General features: G+C 41.1%; 1 protein-coding gene across 4 annotated transcripts in view; it reads left to right on the top strand.

The window, feature by feature from the left end:
• Positions 1 to 26,500, top strand: part of LOC310740899 (roundabout homolog 1-like) — a 214,894-nt gene that overhangs the window by 176,064 nt on the left and 12,330 nt on the right. For 2 of the 4 annotated variants that reach the window (XM_083568074.1, XM_083568075.1), the window contains 17 exons: positions 1,113 to 1,251; positions 1,556 to 1,683; positions 6,976 to 7,100; positions 8,204 to 8,375; positions 9,860 to 10,065; positions 10,335 to 10,416; positions 10,559 to 10,724; positions 11,228 to 11,394; positions 12,022 to 12,143; positions 15,205 to 15,439; positions 16,537 to 16,658; positions 16,884 to 17,055; positions 17,898 to 18,095; positions 20,518 to 20,601; positions 20,926 to 20,952; positions 21,626 to 21,668; positions 23,047 to 23,201. In XM_083568074.1, the coding sequence (XP_083424200.1) occupies positions 1,113 to 1,251; positions 1,556 to 1,683; positions 6,976 to 7,100; positions 8,204 to 8,375; positions 9,860 to 10,065; positions 10,335 to 10,416; positions 10,559 to 10,724; positions 11,228 to 11,394; positions 12,022 to 12,143; positions 15,205 to 15,439; positions 16,537 to 16,658; positions 16,884 to 17,055; positions 17,898 to 18,095; positions 20,518 to 20,601; positions 20,926 to 20,952; positions 21,626 to 21,668; positions 23,047 to 23,201 (2,343 nt within the window). The remainder of the gene's footprint in view (positions 1 to 1,112; positions 1,252 to 1,555; positions 1,684 to 6,975; positions 7,101 to 8,203; positions 8,376 to 9,859; positions 10,066 to 10,334; positions 10,417 to 10,558; positions 10,725 to 11,227; positions 11,395 to 12,021; positions 12,144 to 15,204; positions 15,440 to 16,536; positions 16,659 to 16,883; positions 17,056 to 17,897; positions 18,096 to 20,517; positions 20,602 to 20,925; positions 20,953 to 21,625; positions 21,669 to 23,046; positions 23,202 to 26,500) is intronic. The other 2 variants (XM_083568076.1, XM_083568077.1) reach the window with 1 other exon arrangement.

Raw genomic sequence — 26,500 nt, 5'->3', positions numbered from 1 at the left:
TTTAGTACAGTCCCAACATCTTTCTAATAGGCGAAGTGGACCCGCTTTGTCTCATTTGTTTTTGACAAATTGAAAGGTTTCGCTACGTAATAACGGACCTGCTTGTGCAGCTGTCCCTCAGTTTCCTCTCTTTTCACTCAGCCTTTTGATCCCTGTGTGTTTTTTGGCCTGGTTGTCCGCCCAGGTCCAGACCAGCTGTGCTCTCTTGATCTGACCCAGACTGTTGACCCGCCCCTCACTGTCCCCCTAACTCTCTCCTCCCTCTTGGTTTCTTTTTTTTTTAACCATCTTGCCTCGAACTGAAAGCACTTCCTGTCTGCCGAGAAGCCTTATCACATGATCAGCTGGGCCTGGAGCCCACAATTAGAAAGCAAGTAAAAACATTTAGTGCTAATAGAATAATGCTGCTGATTGAAGCAACAGATCGAACGCTTGTGGGAGGACGACTTGGGCAGAAAAGCCCAAAACGGATTAATCGTGCGGATTTTTCATTTATTTTTCATTACATTCTTCATACTTTCACGAAAAATGCAGAATTACATGAACACCAGGGATTTCTAACCCTAAATATTACGTGGATTATATTGAGAAAAAACGCTAAACACTTGATTTAATTTATGGTGAATACCAATAATGTGCAACATCTCTGGGAAAACGTTCAGATGGTCTCTGAGTTACAATAGTTCGACTTATGATTTTTCAATCATACGATGATCATGGTAATTTGTCTCTTTGCTCTTTATACAACATTGCAACATACATATATACTGTAAAGTTTATACATTATGGCATTCTGATCAGCATTCTTAAAGAGTCCTAGGTAGGCTAGGACATGTCTCGATATTTTCATCGAGACCTTCAGCCGAACCAGAAAGAAGAAGAAAAATAATGCCTTTCAAAGGATGAGAGTGCAACCTTTACATTTGTCATTTTTAATTGGTGGCTGAACACTTTATGAAAAATTCAGCTGAAATACATGAATGAACACATCACCTTTAGAAAATGGTGTTTTAGTGATGAAATGTCAGTTTTTTCCTTTACAACATTTCTAACACCTTCCTCATGTTCAGGATAATCATGTATGTATAAGCAGGTATGCGTGTGCTTTCCAGAGAGGCCCAGCTTCACAAGGAGGCCCACAAGTGTAGTGGTGCTGGCTGACGAGAGCGTGGAGTTTCGCTGCGAAGCCCGTGGAGATCCGCTTCCCACCGTCCGCTGGAGGAAAGAGGATGGAGAATTACCCAAGGGGAGGTAAGGCCCCTTTCCTCTGGCAGCCTAGATGTTCCAGATCCTATCATGCGCTCTTGGAGGCAGTTGAGATTCTGAAGGAGTGCTAATGCTCTTGCTCTGCACGGTCGAACATTTCCTTTATGCGCCAACATGTCTGATTCGGCTTTAACGGCTAATTACCCCTAAGCCCTTTCTGAGGCGAATCGGTAAAGAATGCCGGAAAATGTGCAACACAAGAGGGGCGCTAGAGGGGTTGTAACATTTGATATGATTGCGTGTGTATATGTTTTCGACTCGTTCCCACACTTCGCCTTTCACATTTCAGGTACGAAATCCTTGAAGACCACACGCTGAGCTTGCGACGCGTCACACCGGCCGACGTGGGTTCCTACAGCTGCCTAGCCGAAAACATGGTGGGCAAGGCTGAGGCTTCTGCTACGCTGACTGTGCACGGTAAGAATCCACACACACACACACCATGCAACTCCCACCACACCTGCCGCAGCACATGGAGGTAGCTGTCGAGCTGATCTTGCATGGGCAGGAAAAAGAAACCGAAGCTTAGCTTTTCCTGCTCGCTTTTATCACTCATCTCGGAGAATCGCCACTACATGACTTCCATGCTCATTTAACGCACCATTCAATGTTAACTGTTCCCGCCTTTATAACTGTGTCTAATCAGATTCTATGTGTAGGGGTGTAATGGTACAAGTATTCGTACCGAAATGTTTCGGTACAGGGCTTTCGGTTGGAACACAATCCTTTTTACATGCGGAACATTGTTAAATCGGAGTTTCCTCAGGAACGTATAAAGTGGCGGACCGCAAGTTTGTTTAGTCTCCGCCTCACACTTTTTAAAATAAATTTTTTTTTTACTTAAAAACATTCACAACAATGTAACTAAATTTTTTCCATTTATTTAATTTAATTTAATTAATTTAATTTGTGCAAATTTATTCGATTACGTAATTTTAATCAATATAATAAAGTGTATTGCATTCATTTGATTTGTTCTATTGTTTGAAAATATTATAAAATATTATTTTAAATATGATTTAACCAAGCAGGCAATTTATTTTGTTTTTTATTTATTTAATCCATTTATTTATTTATTTTATTTATTTATTTTTTAAATTGTTTTTAAACTTTTATTTTGTTCAAATGTTGATGAACTTTAGGTTTTGCACTTCTTAACCCGACTGTACCGAAAATAAAACGTTTAGAAAAATGTATTTTTGTTTTAAACTGCTGTAGTCCATAGTCAGTTTCACAATTATTGAATCATCTTTACTCATCCTTAAATAATATTTGTTCCCACAAAACAGTCAAGTGACACACAATCTCTTCTAGTGACAAAGTTGTCCTCCATACAGAACATTTTAAGGTCATGTGACTGCTTTTTCAGATGTGTCTTATGAGAATCATGACTATCTTGAAGATTCATTTAAATTTATTTTAATTTCATTCATACAACCGAGCAGCTACAGGGTTAAGGGCCTTGCTCAGGGACCCAGACGTGGCAGCTTGTTGTGGCTGCGATTTGAACTCACAGAATTCAAGTCCTCTGCCTTTGCTGGATAGTAAATCACTAAAAACAGAATGTGAACATATTTAAAGCTCTTGAGATGTGTGTGTTGTTCCAGAAAGATCCAGAAATGTAATTTAGTGGATTCATTTGTTTAAGAGCAGAATCCTCGCAGCTGGGTGACTGGTAAAATGTGCAGCCCACAATCGCTTTTGAACCCATAGCTGCTGTACGCCGTGTCACCAGAGGTCACGGGAAGTGGGTTTTCGAGGCGACGACCATCGTTCCTGTGATCCTCTGAGGAGAACGTGGGCAGCTGAGGGAGACATTAGAAGAGTCTTTGGCTCCTCTTTGAAGAGAGGAAATGAGCTGGAGAGCAGAGTTGCTTTTCTATCACATCCCCCACCCGCCCTCCACCTCCTCGAACCCTCTGCCCCGGTGACACCCAGCCAAAGACACATGGAGAGGGGAGGATGGCCTAATTAAAGACAAGCCCCAGTCCCATGCTGGGGAAAATAGCATGTTTCCAATTACACACTCTAATTCCAGACCCGGGAAGCAGCAAAGTGGCGAGCGTGTAGGCAATTCGAGAGAAAGCTGAGAAGGAAAGAGGGATAATGAGTCTGATTGTATGAGCTGAAAAGCCATCCAAAACTACCTGTAGCTTTATTTTTGCAGTGCGTTCTTTTCTTTTCTTTTTTTTTATTCTTCACTAAGATACTTGGTAACAGAGGAAAGAAACAGCAAGATGAGGGCGAGGGTGAGGAGAAGAAAGCCTCGCCTGGAGGAACCAGACATAACAACGCTGCTGTCTGACAAACAGCAATGATTATCTCATTTGGAGTGATACATGCAGCACGAGATGATGAAGATTACAGTGCCTTTATGTGTGTGCGTGCATATGTGTGTGTCTGGAGAGAAAGAATGCTCAAAGCTGCTATGACTACAAATTGAATTTTATAGTCCTCGTATAATTAAATATAGGCTGCATCGGATCATCTGTAATTCATTGCAAAGTTGATAATGAAAGACTATCATTTGTTTAGCACACTTCATATTAACTTTGCTCCCGGTATGATAGAGAGAGGCTGGTGCACTATAATGCAGTTAAAACAATTGCTTTTCCATGCGATTCGATTCCTTTCCATGCTGACACCCAACACCCCCCCCCACCCGTTTTTACATTCCAATATTAGTTTCTGTAAAAAAAAAAAAAAAGAAAATACCCCCACCCCTTTCCATCAGGCTGATTGCACCAGGAAGACATAGACAGAGGGTTTTCCTTAGCTATCCTCGGTCACGGTTGCCGCCAATCAGCACTGGAAAACCCGAACCAGCCGTCATCAACTGGGGCAGATGTTTTTCTTCTAAAGATCCCAGAGTTCTTTTCGGCTTTCAGGTTTTCCATCACCTCACTCTTGGTGGTGTGAAAAAAAACCTTCTTAGGTCTTTTATGGCTGCCATAATTATTCTTCAGGCACCACTCTGATTAAAGTGCTCCAGTCGGCTGGGTTAAGATTTCTGTGACCCAGGTTGAGGGTGCAAAATTGTCAATCTTCTTCCATTAAAACAACATAAGTGACATTTTCATGTTCGAAGCTCAAAAGTTACTGTGTACACAAGTAAGAGAAAGTGGGATTTTTTTTGTCCAACTGGAACAAATCGTTAACAGAAAAGCAAATTACGCACATCTACAGTACCCGCATGCAGCTCTTATGCATGTGCTTTTATGCCCTCGCTTGGGTGTCATAACTCTGACCAAACACGTCCCCGTGGGGGAGACGGGGTCGTAACTCGAGACTGCTCTCAGTCCGAGCTTTTCACACCTTTCAATGCAACACAGGTCCAACGAGTCTCACAGGGGGAGCTGAACAACCTGCGCCTTGTCTTGCGGTTTTCCCTCCAACACATACCCTCTGACACAAGACCTTTATTTTCCATGCCACCTTCACCCTGCGAGCGCCGGAGGACACAAACACTCGTCTGTCCTCCACCGTACCCCCTCCGGCTCACTCTATAAAGCTGCCAGAGAAATTCATGCCTCGGGCCTCACTTATTTCAATAAACATACTTTACACATCACGGATCACATGCTGCAGCTCCAGCGTGAACAATAAAAACCAGGAAAAGTGCCACTGAAGGCCTGTTTGCCTATTGGGCTATTTTAACACTTTATTTCTTTCATAGTCATTAATAGTCATTAGTCACATTAGAATGTGAGGTTTTATCGTTTTACAGAATAACCACTGCCAATCCTCAGCCAATCATTCATTTTCAAGTAGAACAATTGTATGCACCGTGTATTTTAACTGTACATCATACCAGAACAATGCCGCTAGTCTGGCCGATGACTCCTTCTTGACTAATTGCAGGACTAATAAGGCTTGGAGCGAGTAATGGAATGTCTGCTTTCCTGCCGCATTGCACTTTGGGAGCACGGCATCGACTTGCTTGATGCCTGCTGTTCACATATTAATCAAATGCTCCACTTTAATAACACGTCCACAACGGGAGGGCTGGGTCAACGGCTTCGTTTCAGGCCAGCAATAACAAAGATCTCGACCTTGATCTGTCACCCTTAGAGGCCCACGACCTCATCGGGGCTGTTTGGGCGATCGGGATGTCGGAGTTTCACACGTAGGATTGGATCCACATTGTAGAGTTGTTGGCTATTAGAACAAATATCGTCCATGCACTAATCAGTAGCAGAAGGACAACCATATACGAGGGGTGCTCAAACCGGGACTTTAAATTTAGCTAGTATAAAAATTAATATTGTACATTCACCAGACTCTTATTCAAAGCGACTTACATTTTCGCACTCATACAACCGAGTAGATCTTTGCTCAGGGCCTCAGGGGTAGCAGCGTGGTGTTGTTTGGGAGTTGCACTTAAAACTTTGGAAACCCAAGTCCAATGCCTTAACCACCAAGCTATCACCACCACCCCTTAGGCTAGCAAAGCGGTATTTCATCAAGTAGTGGCTAGTGAGTCCTATTACTCATAGCTGCCGCACATGTCGCGGGCCACACAAGATACCAAGAATCAAGATGGCAGACAACAGAATTATTGTGTGCATGGGACAGCGTGTGGTGCTGAAGTTTCTTGTGAAAGAAGGTGTAACATTTGCGTATATCTTAAGCACAGTAGGTTAAAGAGACGCTCAGCCGCAGTAGGACATTTAAACGATAGAAACGTTTCAAAAGTGGCTGTACTGCCGTCAGTACCGATTGTTTTTTGGAGATCAGCATTTCAGGATCTGTGTTTCAGCAGTGATGCAGGCTGTCTTAGGATGGTTCTGCCGTACTGAAAAATCTTTCTATGTCCAATTTCTCCAGGCATTAGTTAAATGTATTTTGAAAAATAACTGCAGTTTCCACTTTAATTTGTTCTTAAAAGTCCAGGTTTGACTTGATAATATGGTATGTAATGTATAAGCATTGTTATATGCTATGTTTTGTTTATGCTGGAAAGCATGGTGGTGCAGTGGGTAGCATTGGTGCCTTTCAAGTCCAGGGTTCTTGGTCTTTCTGTTGGTTTGTTTCCAGGGTCTTTTTGGTTTCCTTTCCCTTCCCAAAACATGGCATGTCTAAAATGTGAATAAGTATGTACTCGTATGAATACTATCTGCTCTGAATTCACTGTGGTTTCTATTTTTTTGTGTATTTTATTATTAAGAATTCAATCGATTTTACAACTCAGATTTCTTACATGAGGCCTTGGAGTCGAGTACACATACGTCCAATTGCATGTATTCAATATTCAAACATTGTTGTTCATTATTTATTCTCTTGTTATGTCTCCTAATTCATATTGAGTGCTACATCAGGTGTACATCAAAAATCCTTTTTTTCTCTTCTTTCTTTTAGTTATGAGTGGTAAGTTCCCATCCACCACCCCATCATCATCTTCCATCCTCCATAACATGTCTGACACTGAGCTGCTCTGAGCAGAATCAGCTCTGATCACACTCATGGGTAAACCCAAAATGTATCTAAATTAAAAAATAAAAAGGTAAAAGTGATTTTTTTTATCCTTTTTTATGATCTGGTGTTCATGCTCATTGTGAATAGACAGTATCTTATATAATTATATTATATTATATTATATTATATTATATTATATTATATTATATTATATTATATTATATTATATTATATATCTAAAAATCTTTTATTTGTAGTTATAAACATTGCTTTGGGTTGTCTTGTGTTGTGTAGTGCCCCCTACGTTTGTCATTCGGCCCCGGAACCAGGTAGTGGGCGTGGGCCGAACGGTCACATTTCAGTGCGAGGCGATGGGCAACCCACAACCGGCCATATTTTGGCAGAGAGAAGGAAGCCAGGTAAGAAATACCCACCACCATGCTTCATCTCAAATTTTTTTCTTAATTTCTAAGTCTACAATGTGCTAATAGAATCCTGAGTTAATTTCATTAATGTATCAATAAACTGTTTTAAATTCAATACTCTGGAAATACAGTTCGAATAACTGGTGTAAAGTATTGAAATAAATATACTTTGTTACTGTACTTAAGTAATTTTTTAGCTACTTTTATTGAGTATCAAAGATATCAGCAACTTTTACTCTTTACTCAACTACAATTATTATTCAATATATGTGCTTTTCACTCCATTATATTTTAATTGACAATGAGCCTTACCTAATACACCTCTGTTGAAGATGTCATTAACACTCCCCTACCCATATCTGCTGCCTGTGAGCAACTTCCTCACACTGCTGGCCTCCTTTTCAGTCCAAAAAAGACCTTCTAAAACTAAAATAAATAAAATTAATTGCCCCTCGCTGAGACTGAGAGCTGCATCGAATCACAGTCAGAATATTAGGCTTTACTTCATCTAAAATAATTTACTGATTATTATAAATTTTTTTCCATTGAATACTAATGGTTCTTGGTTCTTAATGGCACTTTGTGACATGACTGTCATTTTATTTGTTAATTGAAGATCCCGTTTTTAAAGTTTGCTATACTTTTTGATCGACTTGTTTGATCTTTGTTTTATTTTGACATGTTGAAGAGGATGTTGTGGCATTGATGGTTAATTCAGTGTTGAGGTGCACAATATGATTTGTATTAAAGGAAATAAAACATCACAAATCTGCTGTTTTGGGCTTTTCACTTTTCACTGGAGCTTTTCTTGATTTATAATAAAAAACATTGAATCTACTATAATACAAAATATTAACCACTGGTTATTTTTTTTTGCTTGTAAACCGGTGTTGCGTTACCATATTGCAGGCTGTTATATATTTTGACACAAGATTTGTTCACATAGTCCAAAGATTTCCTAAAACATGGCATTATAGGGATAAATATCCATGTAATTGTTTATAAGGTCGAAAGGTGACATTAAGCTCTAAATATGGTTCTGTCTTCTCTCTCCAACCACCCCCCCCCCCCCACTCCAATATTTTTTGCACTGGCAGAACCTTCTGTTCTCCTACCAGCCCCCGCAGCCCTCCAGCCGTTTCTCCGTTTCTCAGACGGGCGACCTCACCATCACAGACGTTCAGCGTGCCGATGGAGGACAATACAGCTGTCAGGCACTCAACATCGCCGGCAGCGTCATCACCAAGGCCCTGCTGGAGGTTACAGATGGTAAGGGAGCGTGCCACACACACACACACACACACACACACACACACACACACACACACACACACACATATATACGCATTCACACTGCGGTAACTGCTGATAAGAAATGTAATTAAGACAATGGGGACTGTGGCTTTTTTCCCAGCAGTGAGGATTGTGTGTGTGTGTGTTTGTGTGTGTGTGTGTGTGTGTGTGTGTGTGTGTGTGTGTGTGTGTGTGTGTGAGAATTGCAAATTGGGATCCTGTTGGCCGAAATAAAAGTCTCAATATCCGTAGCACAGGAAATTATTTGATAATTCATTCAGCATTATGAGAATGGCTTGGTCTTTGCCACTGGTACGGTTTGGTTTTGTGGGCGTTTTGGGCTGTCCACAGTATCCATCGTGCATTTCCCTCGCGTTTGAACCCTTTTCAGGAGTAATCGAGACATCCCTGACGCTCAAACCCACTGGCTTAAAAATTCGCCGTTTCCATGGCGACCGGATACACAAAGACTCGAAGACCGTCGCTATCCTGCTGTTCTTGTTTTTGATTTCATCGCACCAATTTATTCTCGTAATGACAGACACACACACACACACAAACTCAATACTACACAGTCATGATCATTTTAGGTATAAAGCAAAGACATCCAGCTGACCCCGGTTTATCCTCTTTCCCGCTCAGCAACATTTATCGCAACAGTAAAAAAAGCGAAATTAAAAACCCTTCAAGGGCCGTAAAAAAATAATAACACCTGCAGAACCAGCGTCCAAACAGCTGTAATGTGTACAGTATGTGTCCAGGCGATGTATATACATTAGTTTAATGAACATAAGTGCCCATGGTGGTACCAGGCACTGCTTGTCTGGGTGGCGGAAGAAGCGGGCGATTCTGCATGCTTTTTGTGCTGTGGGTAATGATATGGTAATTTTAATGCTCTCTCGTTCGCTGCACGGACGTAGGCAGGCACGAAATGGAACTCCCATATTCGGTGTACACTCAATTACACTTAATGGAAATGAAACAAGGATGGAGCGTGTTTGATTGAATCTAGCCAAGCACTCAGTGCTGTATGTTGCCTCCTCCCACCCCTTCCCCCTTTCTCATGCTTTTTCTGTTCTGAGTCTGTGGTAATAATCACCAGTCTCTACCTCAGGGCTATTTTTCAGGTATGCAACTCCTCCTTCACACACACCCCTCCACACACACCCCTTTCCCTGATATATCAACACCTTTGAGTCATAATGTTTTTTTTTTTTGATGAAGGGAAAGTAAAAGCCTGGTGTTTAAATTCTATTTTCTTTTATTAGTTATTCTGACTGCATTTTTCTGAAGGGTAAATACTGCAGTCGAAAGATTAGCCAGAACCTGGAGGACTTTTTTAAAAATTCAATTTGACCTTTTTTCTTTTTAAACTCGTCTTATTTACCTCGTTTCCTCTCTTGGGTTTTTTTTATCCTTAATGCTTTTTTTTTCATATGTATTTATTCTTTGCCCAATAGTGGTTTCAGATCGGCCCCCTCCGGTGATTCGGCAAGGCCCAGAGAACCAGACCATCGCTGTAGATGGGACGGTGCTGCTGACATGCATAACGACCGGAACTCCTGCACCGACGGTGCTCTGGAGAAAGGACGGGGTGCTGGTGTCCACCCACGACTCGCGCATCTCCCAGCTGGACACCGGAACTCTGCAGATCCGCTATGCCAAGGTCGGAAAACGATGTTCATCAACATGAAATAAACAAATAATACAGCACACGTGATTCACTTTCCATTTCCAAACACCTTCGTGAATTTGACAACTGCTTCTCCTTCACAGCAATCTGCAAAATTGCCTCTAATGGTTGACGCAACCTCTTCTTCTCTGCAATGACTATTGTCTCTTCATACTGTTGAAGTGCATTTGTGTGTAAAATCCTCTTCTGTGTAGAAGCACTTCACTTGTGTGTGTGTTTGTGTGTGTGTGTGTGATCCACAGCTTAGCGACACTGGAGTGTACACTTGTGTGTCCACCAGTCCCAGTGGGGAAGCATCATGGAAAGCATACCTGGCTGTAGAAGGTAATCTTTATATAAAAAGTGTACTTTCTGAGTGATCTCCAGAAAGACCTACAGAAGTGATCTCCAGACAGAAAAAGGAGAAATCAATGGCCCAGTTTTTAGTGTTTTTGAAATAGAAATGTGTGTGATTTTGCTTTTTCAGAGTTCGGAGTGGCGGTCCAGCCCGGCAGACCCACAGACCCAAACCTGATCCCCAGTGCGCCGTCCAAGCCAGAGGTGATCGACGTTACTCGCACCTCTGTTACACTGACATGGAAGGCCAACACAAATGGAGCCACACCCACTTCTTATGTCATCGAGGCATTTAGGTGAATAAAGTATACATTTGTTTTCACTCCTTCCTAAAGATTTATAGTGACATTATTGCAAAATTGTACTGTAAAGATACACAAAGCTCATTGTATTGTGTTTATTATATTGTGCTGAATTGCACAATTGCATTGTGTGTGCTATAGCAAGCAGTCAGTATGAGTCTTATTGCTTGTGTGTTTGCAATGTTCTGCTTTTGTCCAAATTGAAAATGAAAAATTGTCATCACAAATAAAGATATATACAGTTTATTGGCGTATTTCTGCATGCATTAGTACGTTCCCACTTTATCTGACATTATTGCTTTGAACAAAATGGATAAAATCTCAATTCAAATGTCAGTGGTTGCTTGCCGCCGTTGCGAAGAATGCCAAATGAGGTGTGTATAGATCTGTGATGATATCAAGCATGCTGTACCAAGCCACTGGAAACACTCCGGTACATATTTTCTGATTGAATGACAGTAAAAATTGAGATTTCCTTTCCTACGCTGTCTTTCCAGTCATGCATCCGGGAGCAGTTGGGTGACCCTCGCTGACCACGTGAAGTCCGAAACGTTTATGCTGAAGGGCTTGAAGCCTGGTGCAGTGTATCTTTTCCTGGTAAGGGCAGCCAATGCTTACGGCCTGAGTGACCCCAGTCCCATAACGGATGCCATCCGAACGCAAGGTGATCCTCCAGCGTTGTCTTCTTTCTTCTCTTCTGTTAGAGTAAAAGCTGAGATATAAAAAAGTTGATAGACTTTTTGGGGGATTTCTAAACACACAGATATGTTTATTGTTCAAATGCTTTTGTTTTTCAATTCATTTGTATTTTTATAGTGCTTCTAACAATGGACATTGTCTCAAAGCAGCTTTACAGAGATAAAGTGGTAGTTAAAGAGTTTATAGGTAGTCCCAGATTTATAAAAAAAAAAAGGTTTTTAAGATTTTTCGATCTTTACAATACAATAATTTGAATTGCTCTGTTTTTTTCAAAATTATGTACTGTAATTGGATAATTATTAACAAATTAATGTATACTTCCCCATACTGATCACCATTCTTCAAAACTCTTGAGTTAGGCCATGTCTACGTTACGATAGGATCATCGGTACGCATTTCCTTTGTAAGTCGGGGACTACTTGTATAAGCTTTTTCCTTGTAATTGTAAGTTTTTCTTAATGATCAAGCCAATGTGGCAAGGAAAAACTCCCCGAGATGGTATGAGGAACTGAAAAGCGAACCCATCCTCATCTGGGTTTTTGGTCACTGCAATTTATTGTTTACAAACTCATTTCCAGTGTCATTTCCACAGACACTCCTCCCACCATACAGGGAATGGACCATCGCCAGATCCAGAAGGAACTGGGGGACGTTGTGGTCCACTTGCACAATCCCACCATACTGTCATCCTCCTCAGTCAGAGTGCAGTGGACGGTAAGAGACACTATAAACCCTTTCTCATACAACAACTTTTGTGAGTGTTTTATACATAAACCATAGAAATGAGGTGGTATCGAAAAGTTTTGAGACTAGTTTTGTAACTAGCCAACAGATGGCAGCACAAGGTACATTTAACGTTAGCACCGACACATGCGATTTTCATGCCGAAACCAACGTGATCTTACTTCTTAATTTGACACACTACTCGCCAAATCTGGCTTTTACAAACTTTTCCCTCATCCCTAAGATGAACATGCAGATCAAAGGCCTCTGTTTTGACGCCATTGTGGCGATTCAGCGCTCGAATCGCAGAAGGTACTTGACAGGCTACGAAAAAAAGTCTTCCACATGGCAGGAACGCTGAGAGAGCAGTATTGCTGTGCAAGGGGACTATTTTGAGTGAATAAGAGTGTAAACGTAGGTAAATAAAGTATTTTCATGCAAACAGAGCGAGTCTCAAAACTTTTTGATGTTACCTCATATACATACAGTATACACCAACCAGGCATGACATTATGACATTATAACATTATAAGCGGTGAAGTGAATAACACTGATTATCTCTTCATCATGGCACCTGTTAGTAGGTGGGAATTTATTAGGCAGCAAGTGAACATTTTGTCCTCAAAGTTGACGTGTTTGAAGCAGGAAAAATGGGCAGGTATAAGGATTTGAGAGTTTGACAAGGACCAAATTGGGATGTCTAGACGACTGGGTCAGAGCATCTCCAAAACTGCAGCTCCTGTGGGATGTTCCCAGTCTGCAGTCGTCAGTATCTATCAAAGGTGCTACAAGGAAGGAACAGTGGTGAACCGGTGACAGGGTCATGGGCGGCCGATGCTCATTGATGAACATAGGGAGTGAAGGCTGGTCCGTGTGACGAGCTCCTGTAGCTCAAATTGATGAAGAAGTAAATGCTGTTGATCCCCGATGCTTCAGAGAGGACTGTTATACTGCAACGAACACCCTGTTCTGTATACATTAGCTAACATGTCATTGATTAGCTAGTGTCTCTTTCTGATCGATATGGGACAGGATCATGGGTTATCCTTGCCACCCAGTTCGAAAAGTGAAGTATTCCCTAGCCTCAGATGGAAACTCCTCCGAGACAAACAACCGGGCAATGCTTGTGCCACTCATTAGGTCCTGCTTGGCTCTGTTTCTCATCTTGGTCAATTCACTGTGTAGACACATAAACATCCCTATTAGTCCAAAAGCCTGTCAGCAACACTCTGTGCTTTGTTATCGTACACCATGTTAGTCACGTCTGCTGCTCAGCACCGTACAGTTCAACAGTATTAGCGTAACAGCCCGTGATTTTTCCCCTAAACCCAGTGCAGGTCTTTTTTTAATCCTATTCGGGACCACCTGTGCTGACAAAACGAGTTTTTATCAGCACAACCGGGAGAGTTTGTTTAAACATTCTCAAGCGCCCCGGCATCAGCCTTTCCATGGCCCACAGACACGACTTCATCATGATGAATGAGCTGACATAAACACACGTCAGAGCGGCCGTTCCAAACGCAGACACAGAATGTAAATAGTTTAGCGGTGCCAGAGTAGGAGGAGGAGCCAAACAAAGCCTTGTGAAATCTGCCTGGGTTTTTTTTTTTTTGGGATGTTCCAATGGAAAGGAAGCTTCCCTTCTCATTAGCCAGCAGCGTTCTTTTAATAATATATAGCCGTGGTTTAGTTCCAAAGTGCCACCGGAGGCATTTCTTCAAACGGTTTCGTATTGCACTGAGGTATAGATCCAGGATTTTCAACCCCTTTTGAGCTGAAACAGCTGGGTACAGATTAGCCCCAATAACCACACCCCACTTAGCAACTCCCTGAATCCTTTGTGTCACACTGCTTGCCTGTTCCTCGAGTGGGCTGGGATTTGTCGAACGTTCTCCGTGGCGGCATGCTAACCAGGCCCAGTGCGCAAAGAAATCGGGAGCTGATGGTGATAGTGATCTCATCTTGTGATTTTGCATCGAGAGGGGGGCAGCGGGACACAGTGTCTGAGCTCTTCCACATGCATGTACCCTCCTAGACTACAGGATAATCCTGTCTTTGCAAACCGCCAGCCCACAGCATCTCAAGGCCATGTTATTGGGGCTGAGATTGCTGTTTGCATGCACATGTGGTTTATAATTAGGCCCTTCCAGACAGGCTCCTAGCACTGGTCTGAGAGAACGGGCTTCAGACCAAGCGGTTTCAACAAATGAATCGTAAATGAAAGGCTGTTGATAAGGGTTTATTGCGCTCGCTGAGATTTTTTTTAGCCTCTTTACATCTTATTAAGTCAGCAATTCAAGCCCAAAGCTCACTTCAATATTCATGCGGAGAATGTTGCATTTGATGTATTCAATGTATTGAAAATGTTTTAGTTGTTTTAGTCTAAAGTATGCATCTCAATGTGATATTGACTTGCAGAGCTAGATTTAACCGCCTCTTTTTGAGAGCCGATACTGTGAAATATAGCTTAAATCTGTATCAGTGGTGGACGAAGTACACACACACACACACACACACACACACACACACACACACACACACACTATGTACTTGAGTTAAAGTAGGTAAAATATTACTCCAGTAAAAGTAAAAGTGCTCCCTTTAAACTTTTCTGACTAAAAGTACAAAAGTATTTGCCTTCAAACGTTTTTATCCACTCATAAATAAAAAGGAGATTGATTTTGATTATTAAGATATTTGACTTTGAAATGTCTTCCCGTAAGCTCACCACCTGCAGGAGGGACCGTAAGGGACGGTGCTGTGAGGATTGGGCAGCAGTCGGAGGCGGGGGCCTGCTTAGACTGCTGCCCCGCGACCCGAATTACGGATAAGCGGGAGAAAATTAATGAATGAATGAATGACTTTGAAATGTAGTGAAGTAAAAGTCTCCCCAAATGGAAATTCTTTAGTCAAATGCAGATACATGAAAAAGCTGCTGAATTACACTAACTTACATTTACATTTATGTCCATTACTGGTCTGTAGTCACATCTGCGGCCTAAATGATACATTTTAGCCTTAAATCCATACATAACTCATTTTCCCCCTCTAGGTGGAGCAGCAGTCTCAGTACATCCAGGGGTACAGGGTCATGTATCGGCCATCGTCGGAGTCGGGCGAGGCCCGCGGTCAGTGGGGAGTGTTTGAGGTGCGCACTCCCGGCGAGGACGGTGCCGTTGTACCTCAACTCAAGAAGGGTGTCACGTACGAGTTCAAAGTGCGTCCGTTTTTCGACGAGTTCCAGGGAGCCGACAGCGAGGTGAAGATGGTCCGGACGCTAGAAGAGGGTAAGAGCAGCGAAGAGAACCTTTGCAGAAGGAGTGCTGCAAAGTCAATTTTCTCCCAATCATTCCCACTCGTCAAGCCTTGCCTTTGTTATTTACACACCGCTAACCGGCTAGATTGGACCGCGCGTCACGATCCCAGCTCGTGTGTTATCTGCGTCAGCGGAGGCGCCTCGTGTAATAAACTAGAAGTGCAGATGATGCATTCCATGATGATATTACTAATAAGGCTAGCGCTGAGGTCAGTCAAGGACCGAACGGGGTTCTACGCAGTAAATTTGTCTGCGCAATTTGTGCTGGTGGTGAGTAAAGTAAACGTTCAACTGTAACACCGTGCCACGGATTTCATCCGTCCAAAGTGCAAACTGCGTAGCTAATCGTCTTTGAGGATTCTTTTAGCAAAGGTCTAGCCTTGGCTCGGTGGCACTCCTGCTGTCGGAATTATATTTAAGAACGAAGTGACGAAGCTGCTCAGCCGGAAGGCAACTCGACTCAGTCTAATTACACTCATCAGCCTCGTGCCCTGCAACTTTCTAATTAATTTTTTTGCTCGCTGATTCTCCAAAAGAATAAGCAGCAAATTGAGATTCCGCAGAAAATCTTCGGATTTCAAAGATAAGTATTTGCACTTTGCTTCGCCGACTGTGGATTTTGATGAAAACTAAGGTAAAATGTCTGCTGATAAGTTTGGAGAGTGCGTGAGTGCAGTTTTCAAAGTTTTTATTTGGACAGGATTTACACACCACACACATTCACACACTTTCACACACAGTCTTGTTTCCAGCAATCAAAACTCCACGAGGAGACTTGAAGCGGTTTCACTGCGGGGTGGAGGAAAAGCAGAGACTCATTATTTAAATCACAACAAAAGCGTGGCCTGAAAGTTTCTCCATCAAGTCGAGGTCATGCCTCTGCATTTAGAGCAGCGCTAACTAGGAAAAGGAAACGACAGACTTGTAGACTTGTATCAAAGCGGTCCATCTGATTCAGTTCTTCCGAAGCATCTCCAAAGTCGAATGTTCCGGAGTCGAATAAAACTGAGTAGGTAAAACGCGTTAGCACACGTGGTCTAAACCGGATATTTGTCCCTGTCTTTACAGCTCCCAGCGGTGCCCCACGTGGCGTCACTGTCACCAAGAGAGACCCTAACGGGACGGCCATCCTGGTCGCTTGGCAACCACCTCCAGAGGATGAGCAGAACGGAGTGGTCCAGGAGTACAAGGTAACACGAGGACACGATGCTCTAAGACAGAGGGTGCTACAGTGTGCAGGGATTTTACTGTGGGAAGCAATCATATAAAGCGATATACAGACCCCTAGTGGCAGAACTCAGCAAGTGGCACTTTTAAATTACTAAATTGCTTGCTGATATTAAATTTATTTTGAGTGAAGTGAACAATTCTGACTAAAAGATCTGATCACTGATTATATATATATTTTTTTATAGATTTGGTGCCTGGGCAATGAGAGTCGATACCATGTCAACCGTACGGTAGACGGTTCCACTTTCTCGGTCGTCATCCCCAGTCTGTCGCCTGGTATTCGCTACAGCGTGGAGGTCGCTGCCAGCAATGGAGCTGGACCAGGGGTCAAGAGTGACATTACCTTCTTTCAGCTGGGTCAGAAAACATTTTATTTATATGTCTTTGATTCACTGGGAGTGTTTTTGTGCAAATTCTACAGGAAAGAAAACGCAAAAGTAAAAATGGTTCATGAAAAAGCGAAACAACTGTTTTGAACCGGTTTGCCTGACCTTTCCTTACAATGTCCAGCATTACTTTATAAGTTCATACTGTATTGTCCTTGTGATTTATTCTCCTCTGTCAGCTATTGTGGAATGAAAAACAGCTATCAAATCCACACAGATATATTCGAGATTGTGCAGTTTGCTCCAGATCCCGGTTGCGTGCTCTGACTAGTGCGCTCTCTGACCAGCCAATCAAAGGATATGAAAATGTGCTTATTTTGCTAAAACAACAGCTTCAAGCAACATGGATCTGGAGCTCAGCCATGTTTATTTCTGCTGGCCTTTTGAGAACATGTGATGTCAAGGCTGGAATCTGATTGGATAGAAACTTTTTAATCAAACTACATGAAATGAAGAGAATTGACTATTGGGATTAATTTAATACATCTTCGTAGACAAAAATAGATTAAATCTAAGACAGTCATTCTGATAAGACCTTTCTGGCCCAGATGGCCCTCCACTATACTTTACGTATTGTGATTACACACTCATACTCATACACAACACTATTATTATAGTACACTTTAGTGCTGTAGTGCACTATTGAGTGTTGAGTGCATCTGGAGCGCTTATCATCAAGGTACCCTCTCTTTTATCTGCGACGTTTCATAAACCCAGTTGTGTTTTTGAGTGGAAAAAATCTACATTTCTAATCTGAAATACAGATCCAGAGTGAAGCTTCTTATTAGCTTTTGTCAACCCGCTATTTTACAGACTCATCCGGCCAGATGTTGGAAACTTTCAATGACCTGGACACTTTTTCCAACATCTCTGATGTGGTGAAGCAGCCGGCTTTTATTGCAGGCATCGGCGCCACCTGCTGGGTGGTGCTCATGATCTTCAGCGTTTGGCTTTACAGGCACAGGAAGAAGAGGAGCGGCCTCAGTAGCAGCTACGCAGGCATTCGGAAAGGTGTGTGGCTGGTAATGTAATAATCATTAAACAGTATCATAAAACCTATTCATTGATCTGAAAATCTAAATTTGTAATATCACTTTTTAGTGCCCCCTAAACCCTATTGACTTCTACTACATTCCTACAGAAATTAGGAATTTCAGAGACTGCTTCTTGAAGGATGAGAATGTTTTAGAATCCTAAAACAGCTGTATTACAGTCTTTACAAACAGTACATTTAGCCTTTTTTCAGCACTCGGTAATCAAATAATATTCGCTCAGATTGTGCTTATAACCATTCATTTCAATTCTACTTATTACAATGTAGAGCTGAATGGTTCTGCAGACAGAAAATAGCAGGTCCAGTAACATCTGGATACAGTTTAGGATTCTGTACACAAACAATACAAATAGGACGGTGGATAAAACCTATTACCATGTTGTCACTCGATTGGTTGATTAGACTTAGACACAGAAGCAAAATCGGTATGGAATCGGAATTATTTTGATTATCAGTTTTAGTAATAGTATGAGAACTAAAAACAAATATTGTGCTTAATATCGTGTCACTTAATAAATTGAACTCAAAAGCAGAATTGGTTTAAGAAGCAGAAGCAGAATAGTTTAGAATAAGTACCAGGAACCAGAAAACAAAATCCAATGCTGAGTAATGAATCCAAAATAGACACTGAATCAGACACATAGTGTGTGTCACTTCCTGTTTTCACTTCTACCAGAAGGAGACTGTAACTGTTCACACAAGTCAATGGAATGGAGTGATGATGTTATTAGTAAAAGCTCATCCTATAGTTCAGAAGGTAAAAAAAAGTCTACAACTACATTTGGAAAACTCTGTACAGATCACGCTACGTTTAGTCTATATTTAGCATATTTTCTTGCTCCTTTGCTGCTATCTGACACGACTGCTGTCATCTGTTTTCATCCTGGAATCGCAAAAAGCAGCTAGACTGATAACGTGGTGGCAAAAAAAAGGTGTTAGGCTAATCTTTCCAGCAGAGCGCCAAAAAGCCTGACGATCAGAAGAGTAGCACGTCAGAGACGGCGCTGACATTCACAAGCTGACATTTGGTAGGGACGTGTGTGTGTGTGTGTGTGTGTGTGTGTGTGTGTGTGTGTGTGTGTGTGTGTGTGTGTGTGTGTGTGTTGTTGCTCTGGTTTTGTATTAGCCGACTGAAGATGAAGGGAGGTGTTGAGATTGAGGGATGCTGGTTTAATAGTCCTGCTTTTTGTCACCCGGTTTGAAACCGCAGTCGGAAGAGGCCACCGTGTTCGTCTTATTTTCTTTAAATGTTGCGTAGATTCGATTTTTTACAGGTGGCAACGTTCACGATTTGTTTGTGATATCGGAGACGTCTGAAATGGAATATGTTCTGCTTGTTCAGTTTAAGACGCAATGCCAGTTAAGGGAAAGTGGTTGCTTTTGCAGTCCAGTTTTTGCAGTTGTTTTTAATAAAAATAGACATACTGTAGATAGATAGATAGATAGATAGATAGATAGATAGATAGATAGATAGATAGATAGATAGATAGATAGATAGATAGATAGACAGTGACCTTGTACAGTAAGAATGTGCATGTATACAGTATAATGTCAATATGGAAAAAAGTTAATTCAGAATATGTAAAAGATTTGTGTACAAAAGTACAATATATGTAGGAAAATTTAGTTTATATAAGTGACCAATATGAAATATGTATATTTGTGTGGACAGTACAAATAAAACTAGGGCAAAAATTTTAAGATACAAAGCTACCGATGTCATACGATTTCTTCCTTTTACGATGCAGAGCGATCCGATACGATTCAATGCAACACGATAGAAATGTAATTCAATATGGTGCAGATTCACGTTTATGTCTTTGGTTCAGACACACAGCAAATCATCAATTTAATGAAGTGCCTTCTGACTTCTAACACAAGGATTTTCACAAACAGGCCTTTTGTAGTGCAAAAAAAAATCTAAATAAAATAAAACTACAGACTTTTCCTGTTCTGTCTGCAGGAAGATGCAGCTCTACCTCTGCCATGTTAATCTGTATTCTATGTGACTCTCAGGACACGCCTCCGTCTCTGTTAGTGCTGTGATACGTCATATTAAAGTAGCAGCAGTGGCGCTTTGTTAAAAAACGATGCATTGCTAACTTTTATGCCGAACTGGTGAATCTTAGCATCGCTAACAATTATGAAAGTTAACTCCAAGAAGAAGCAAAAAAGCCAAACTTAAAATATCCATTTAAAGTTGTTTGGCCCAGAAGTTCATGAACCCTTGTAGTGATTAGAATAAAGTATGATTATTATAATAATGTTTAAATCCCACCAGATTTTATTTGGCTTAGCTGTTCTAATTCTTTCTGTTTTGAAAATATACAGAAAAACAACAACTTTGCCATTCACTTCATTCGTTTCCAAAATCCCTAGGTGATGAATTCGTGGTCTGCTCAGCTACCAGCTGCCAAAACACAGGTCGAAGGGGTCAAACTGGTAGACCGTCTTTGCCAGCTGGTAAATGCTGTTAGAACAGAAACATGTTTTTGATTTATTGTTAATATTCCTTTATTATAAACAAGAAAATAGCAGAAAATAGGGAAATTGGAAAATCTAAAAAAAAAAAACAACAACATTTATTAGTAAATGTAAAAAAAGAAAGAGAGAAAACAGATGGAACAATTTGGATTTTTTTCAGGGTTTTTTTGGCAACCTTTTTTCAGCTTATCTATGAATAATTCAGTGCTACTGCTGTATTTGTTGTACTTATGGGTTCCCACATTATTTACAATGTAAATCTCTTTTTCTCTCTCTTTCTCTCTGTGTATTTTTCTTTTACAGTTCCGTCATTCACCTTCACTCCGACAGGTATGCAGACTTCTCCAAATCCATATCCTGTTTCACATTAGAGCAGAAACGAGGAGCAAAAAGAAAGCGTGATGAAATACTGAGCAACCCTTTCATCACGTTGCCGATGCTTTTAGACACTCGTGCCCTATCTAGTCTTCTGACATGCCAGAAATATTTGCGGTTGTTAAAATTCTGTGGGTTTTATTATTATTTTATTTTGTTTTTCTCTAAACCTCTTTTGGTGTATCCTTACATGCCCATAGCATGCTCTTAACCACAAACCCACCATGCCCCTAGTCTCAACCTCATCTCAAGTGCCCCCCAGGGGACAGTCTCTTAGCGTGCGGTTCCTGATGAGTAATCCCATCTCGATTAGGACGTGTTTGAACTTTAATCCCATCATAGAGTGTATCAGCCTGGGGATCTGATCTGAATCTGTTGCCTTCCCTTCGCGTGTTTGTTTTCACTCCCAGGTGGAGATTATGGATATTTGTACCTGTAGATGGATGACATGAGTCAGAAGATAGATGCGAAATGGCATATTGTGTTTGGATTAGTAAAAGGAAGAAAGGCGGATTCAGCGTGAGATAACACGTCCTTTTTTTACGACTCACCGTCCGTGGCTTCTGCTTCTTGTTGATGCTGTATAATTCTCTTTCTCACGTTTTTTTTTTCTCTGTTTTGGATTTAGTGGCGTATCAGCGAGGAGGAGAAGCTGTCTGCAGTGCCGGACGGTAAGTTCGAATGGTTTGGACTATGGAATTCACATGATTTTACAGAGGCGATCCAACAGGGGGAGATGTTGAGCCAAAACACATTTTCCATATTTCTATATCCTCCTGTACTGTACAATCACTCTGTAAACTAAATAATAGCACTACCTATTAAAGTAATGACATTTTATATCTCAGCATGAGCGCAAACACGGCCTTAGATTTGTCATTTTATTTATTTTATAAATTTTTGTAGCTTCTTTAATACCTTCCTGCATGATCGTATAAATACACAAGCCTCCCTGCAAACCTATAATTAAATATCAGGCTTGACTGTGCAATGGAACAAACACAAATCATATTATCCTTCACAGCTAAGAAATAAATAAAATAAAAATTAGCAACCCCTGAAGCTAATCTTCGCTAAAATGCTAACCCTAACCCTGACTCTTGCGAAACACTGAATCCAAGAGTATAAGCCACAAAAAGGGTGAAATATTTTCATCAGACTATAAACTCCCACTCACATACACCCAAACACACACACACACACACACACACACACACGTACGTTTACTCTTCTTCTACCAGTTTAAAGATTGATGCTGTTCAATAGGGCGGCTGGAAAACCACGGTTCGGAATGAACTGTATATTTCGAGCCTGGAGCCGTGTTTATGAAGTCGCCTCGAAGTCGTACATTCACGCAGAGAGAAATTATTTATCGATTTCCTAGCTCCGCATTATGAATCGCGTCCTACAAATATTGTGTTTAGTGCGATGTGTTGTCCAATTTGGTTTATTTCTACGAGGGGGATTGGATCTCATTAGATCTCATCAGATAATTGACACAATATCAATGATATAATACACAATTTATATGTTGAATATAATCAAGATGCCATGTTTGGGTGCTACATAGTGTCTTGTTTTGGCTTTTTTTTTGTCGATGCTTAGTGTGTATGGCTAAACAATGGAATGAGACTAGGGGGCGCAATGTGGTGGAAAATCTCCAGTAAATTTCCGGAAACTTTCCATGGGAATTTCAACTAGGGAATTTTTGAAATATAACAGGAATTTATTATTATTATTATGTGCTGTAACGTACATTTGACAAGTATAAGGCGTCTTTACATATTTTGTCTTTTGCTATTACATTGAATTACCAGTTATAAATGACCGATCATAGTGGGAAGTGGTTAGTGGTTAAAGTGTTTGGATTAGAAGGTCATTCGTTCAAATCTCAGCACCACTAAGATGCCACTGCTGGGCCCTTAAGCAAGGCCCTTACCTTTAACTTCTCAGTTGTGTAACTGAAATGTTTGTGTCCCAAAAACCATAAATGTAAAAGTAAACTTCAAATCTGTCTGTTACACATAAATATGTCTGTATATTTCGCAGGCCTGGTCTACTGAACATGGGAGATTCAGGTAACCAGCCGTGGCTCGCTGACTCCTGGCCCAACACCTGTGCAAACCACAAGGACTGCAGCATCAACTGCTGTAACGGTGGCAACGGAACCAGCGACAGCAACCTAACCACCTACAGCCGGCCAGGTACGAGCATGCATTGTGGATGCTGGTGAAACATGATAGTGATAGAGCCCAAGCCCCCATGTCTTTATTTTATGGGTGGAAAAGAAGCGGTCCACCTATGTAGTGTTTGGTTGGTTAGAGGAAGACTGTGTGCAGGACACACAGGGTTTGTCCTGCCATGAACACTCAACATACAACGTTTAGGCGTGACTTTATAACCACCTGATAATCAGCATTATTCCCTTCACCATTCATAATGTTATAACGTCATAATGTTATGCCTGTTCGGTGTATGTACAAGTGTACAAGATATGTAAGAAAAGGTGAGAGAACGCAGGTGTGAAGCAAACTTAATAAAGATACTTATAGTGAAAGTGGGAAATGCAAAAAAGAAGGAAGGTGGGACATCATTAAAAAGATTGGTTACGTAGGAAATGTGCAAAAATGGCTTTTTCTGTACCTAATCCTGTGGCTCTGTTTGAGACTGGGGGTTAAAATAAAGCAGATATATTGCGCTAATAATTTGTGTACAAAAAAATTAAGGTTTCAAATCAAGACACAGCACATTAAACAAGAAAACGATCAGCTATTTCTAAGCAATCGGTGCTATTGATTTGAATTGTTTTGCTGTTTTGAAATGCAGTTTGCTGCCCAGATCTGCCTTGTAAAAGCTTTTTCAACTTTTTTTGTGACTACAAATAAAGTAATAATAAAAAGCCAAGAATTATGAGAAAACACATGGTGTTACAGTGTAATACACTTTTATTCGATGGGTTCTTTGGATATTTATTGGTTCTTAGTTTGCTTATTGGGTGTAACTTCAAGCATTCTCATAAAGGGAGATGCCCTGCTGCAGAGTTTTACATAGTACCTTTACGAGTTCAGCCAGAAGGACAAACGTTTACAGTTTTTTATAACAGTATAGGGGAAGTTTTTCCAATTTGGCGCTGAGTCGGGTTGCGGTTTTCCTGGCTGCTAACTCCCAGTGTGCAGAAACCAGTTAAGTAGGAACGCTGAATACCTGGTACACATATGTTTTGACCTCCGAGAGAATGGAAACGTGTCTTTGATTGCTTGGAATAGACGGTTTGGGAGGCAAGAACGAACCAAATTCTTTGTGGAGCAGGGTAGGGAAACTTCTGAATTTGGACGGAAGATATGAAGGGAATAAATAATAAAATTGAATGAAAATACTGTAGGTACGCCTTGAAAATGTTGATGAAGTAAGACTCGATTCAGCTGCTCCTACATGGAAGGAGTTGAGCCAAAAGTCAAGGAGCTGGATAAGTGTGTTACCTTGATATGTGTTTTACAGCATCGTATCCGTTAGAGGGAAAGGGGTTAGGGGTTAGTGATTACGCATATAGGAGGAAATGAACCAGATCCAACTTGGATAGGATGTTTACTTTTCTAGCGATCTCTGATAAAAGAGGTGAGAAACAAGAGGAAGGTAAAAAAGGAAAGGAGTGAAGATAACAAGAACAGGAAGCTCCAATTCAACCAAGGAAAGGAAAGCAGGTAGTCTATGGAAAAGTGTAGCGAGGTGTGGGACAGGATGGACATGACAGAAACCATTTCAGTTAAAGTGAGACTTAGCAGCATGAGGTCTGCTTGTATGAGCAGAACTCGTACATCACCTGCTGCTGCCGCCATCGCTGCCATGACGCTTAAACGTGAGCCAACACACTTGAAAACCTGTCGAGGTGATGTTTTAAGCCAATGCACTGTTCAACGCACATGTTGCACATTTATCATAAAATGCATTAAGCTCTCAGATCTCTTTACTTACAGACCATGGACAATTCAGCGGCTCTGTTGGGAGCTGTCAGGATGAGGGGTTTTATGGAACTTATGTCTGTGGACTCTAGGGATGTTCATCTCCATAACTACATAGCCAATGATATAATACATTAAAGATACGATACGATACGATTCATCCCTATTACGATGCAGTGCGATTCCGATTTCAAATACGATGCAATGAAAAAAATATGATGCTATGCAGTTCAATATGGTACAAAGAATTCGCTTTTATTTCTGTGGTTCAGATGGGTTAGGGTTAGGGTTAGGGTTAGGGTTAGGGTTAGGGTTAGGGTTAGTGCCTTCTGACCTCTAACTCATGGCCCTTTCACAAAAAGGTGGTGCAAAAAAAGATTCAATAAAACAAGACGTTCTTTACCTGTTCTGTCTCTAGAAAGATGCAGCTCTTCCTCTGCCATGTTCATCTGCATTGTATCTGTGTGACTCTCAGTGTACCCTTTTGGTCGCCGTAGTGTTGTGATGCATCATATTCACGTAGCAGCAGCGGTGCCGAGAGATCGCGCTCGAGAAACAGTTTAGCGAGGAGAAATCAATCTACATATCAAATATTGGTCACAAATTATTGGTCACTTTCTAAATAATAAACGTATAGTGCATTTACTAATAATTATGTATGGAGTAAATTAAGCTTTTTCCCCCATGCAAATATGTTCAACACAATACATCGCGTTCCAAATACCAACACTTTTTTAAATCGAACGGGTGAATTTTACCATCCCTAGTGTACAGCTCCATATCAAAAATCAAATATTCTCTGGTTTAAGTCCTGGACCGCAGCACCAAATTGATCAGGGAGCCCGAACAACCTTCACTATGATTGAATAAAGAAGACAATATAATATAAAGTATACATTACATAATTATGTACATTTGGATTATTGGCAAGGTACGCTCTTTAGTGCTTTTTCGAAACTCTTCTGAAGCAATTAGTCTGCCAAAGGAAGACGCTGAGGAGGACACAAAGCCAACATCAGTCTAATTGGCTTCCTGTAATAAAGCGCTCTCCGATTTTATGGGGGCTCCAGTTGTTTGTTTTAGCTACTCAGATCTATTGGTCCGCTCAGGTAGGAAACCAAGATCGATCCGCGGTTGTGTACTTTGAAGGGGGAAAAAAAAAAACAATGTGCCCTTGACTGCGGCTTCCTTTATCCTTCTCATCTGTGCTCACGTGGATTCATAAAAGTTTTACTGTCACAGTCTTTCTCCTCTGCTGCTCGAGAGATAACATCAAGTAATTGTATCACCATAGAGTTTCATTGATGCATGCTCTCCAGCTGATCAGTGGGATGCTATATATAGATATATATTGAATACAGGAGAAAGTACAAGACCACAAATAAGTCCAGGGCAAAAGATGTACAAGAAATATAACAAATACAAATGCTAGAAATATAGTAGCTACCCAGTAACTACATCATTTGGAAGCATTTGAACATCTGTAATGTAGATGAGTGTAAAGACTATAAATAATAATCCTGAACCAACCAGAACCCTTCAGA

Source organism: Silurus aristotelis (assembly GCF_946808225.1).
Source record: "Silurus aristotelis genome assembly, chromosome: 18".
In the NCBI taxonomy this organism is placed as follows: Eukaryota; Metazoa; Chordata; class Actinopteri; order Siluriformes; family Siluridae; genus Silurus; species Silurus aristotelis.
The sequence above is the reverse complement of the archived record's forward strand: the minus strand, read 5'-3'. Positions and strand labels throughout refer to the sequence as shown.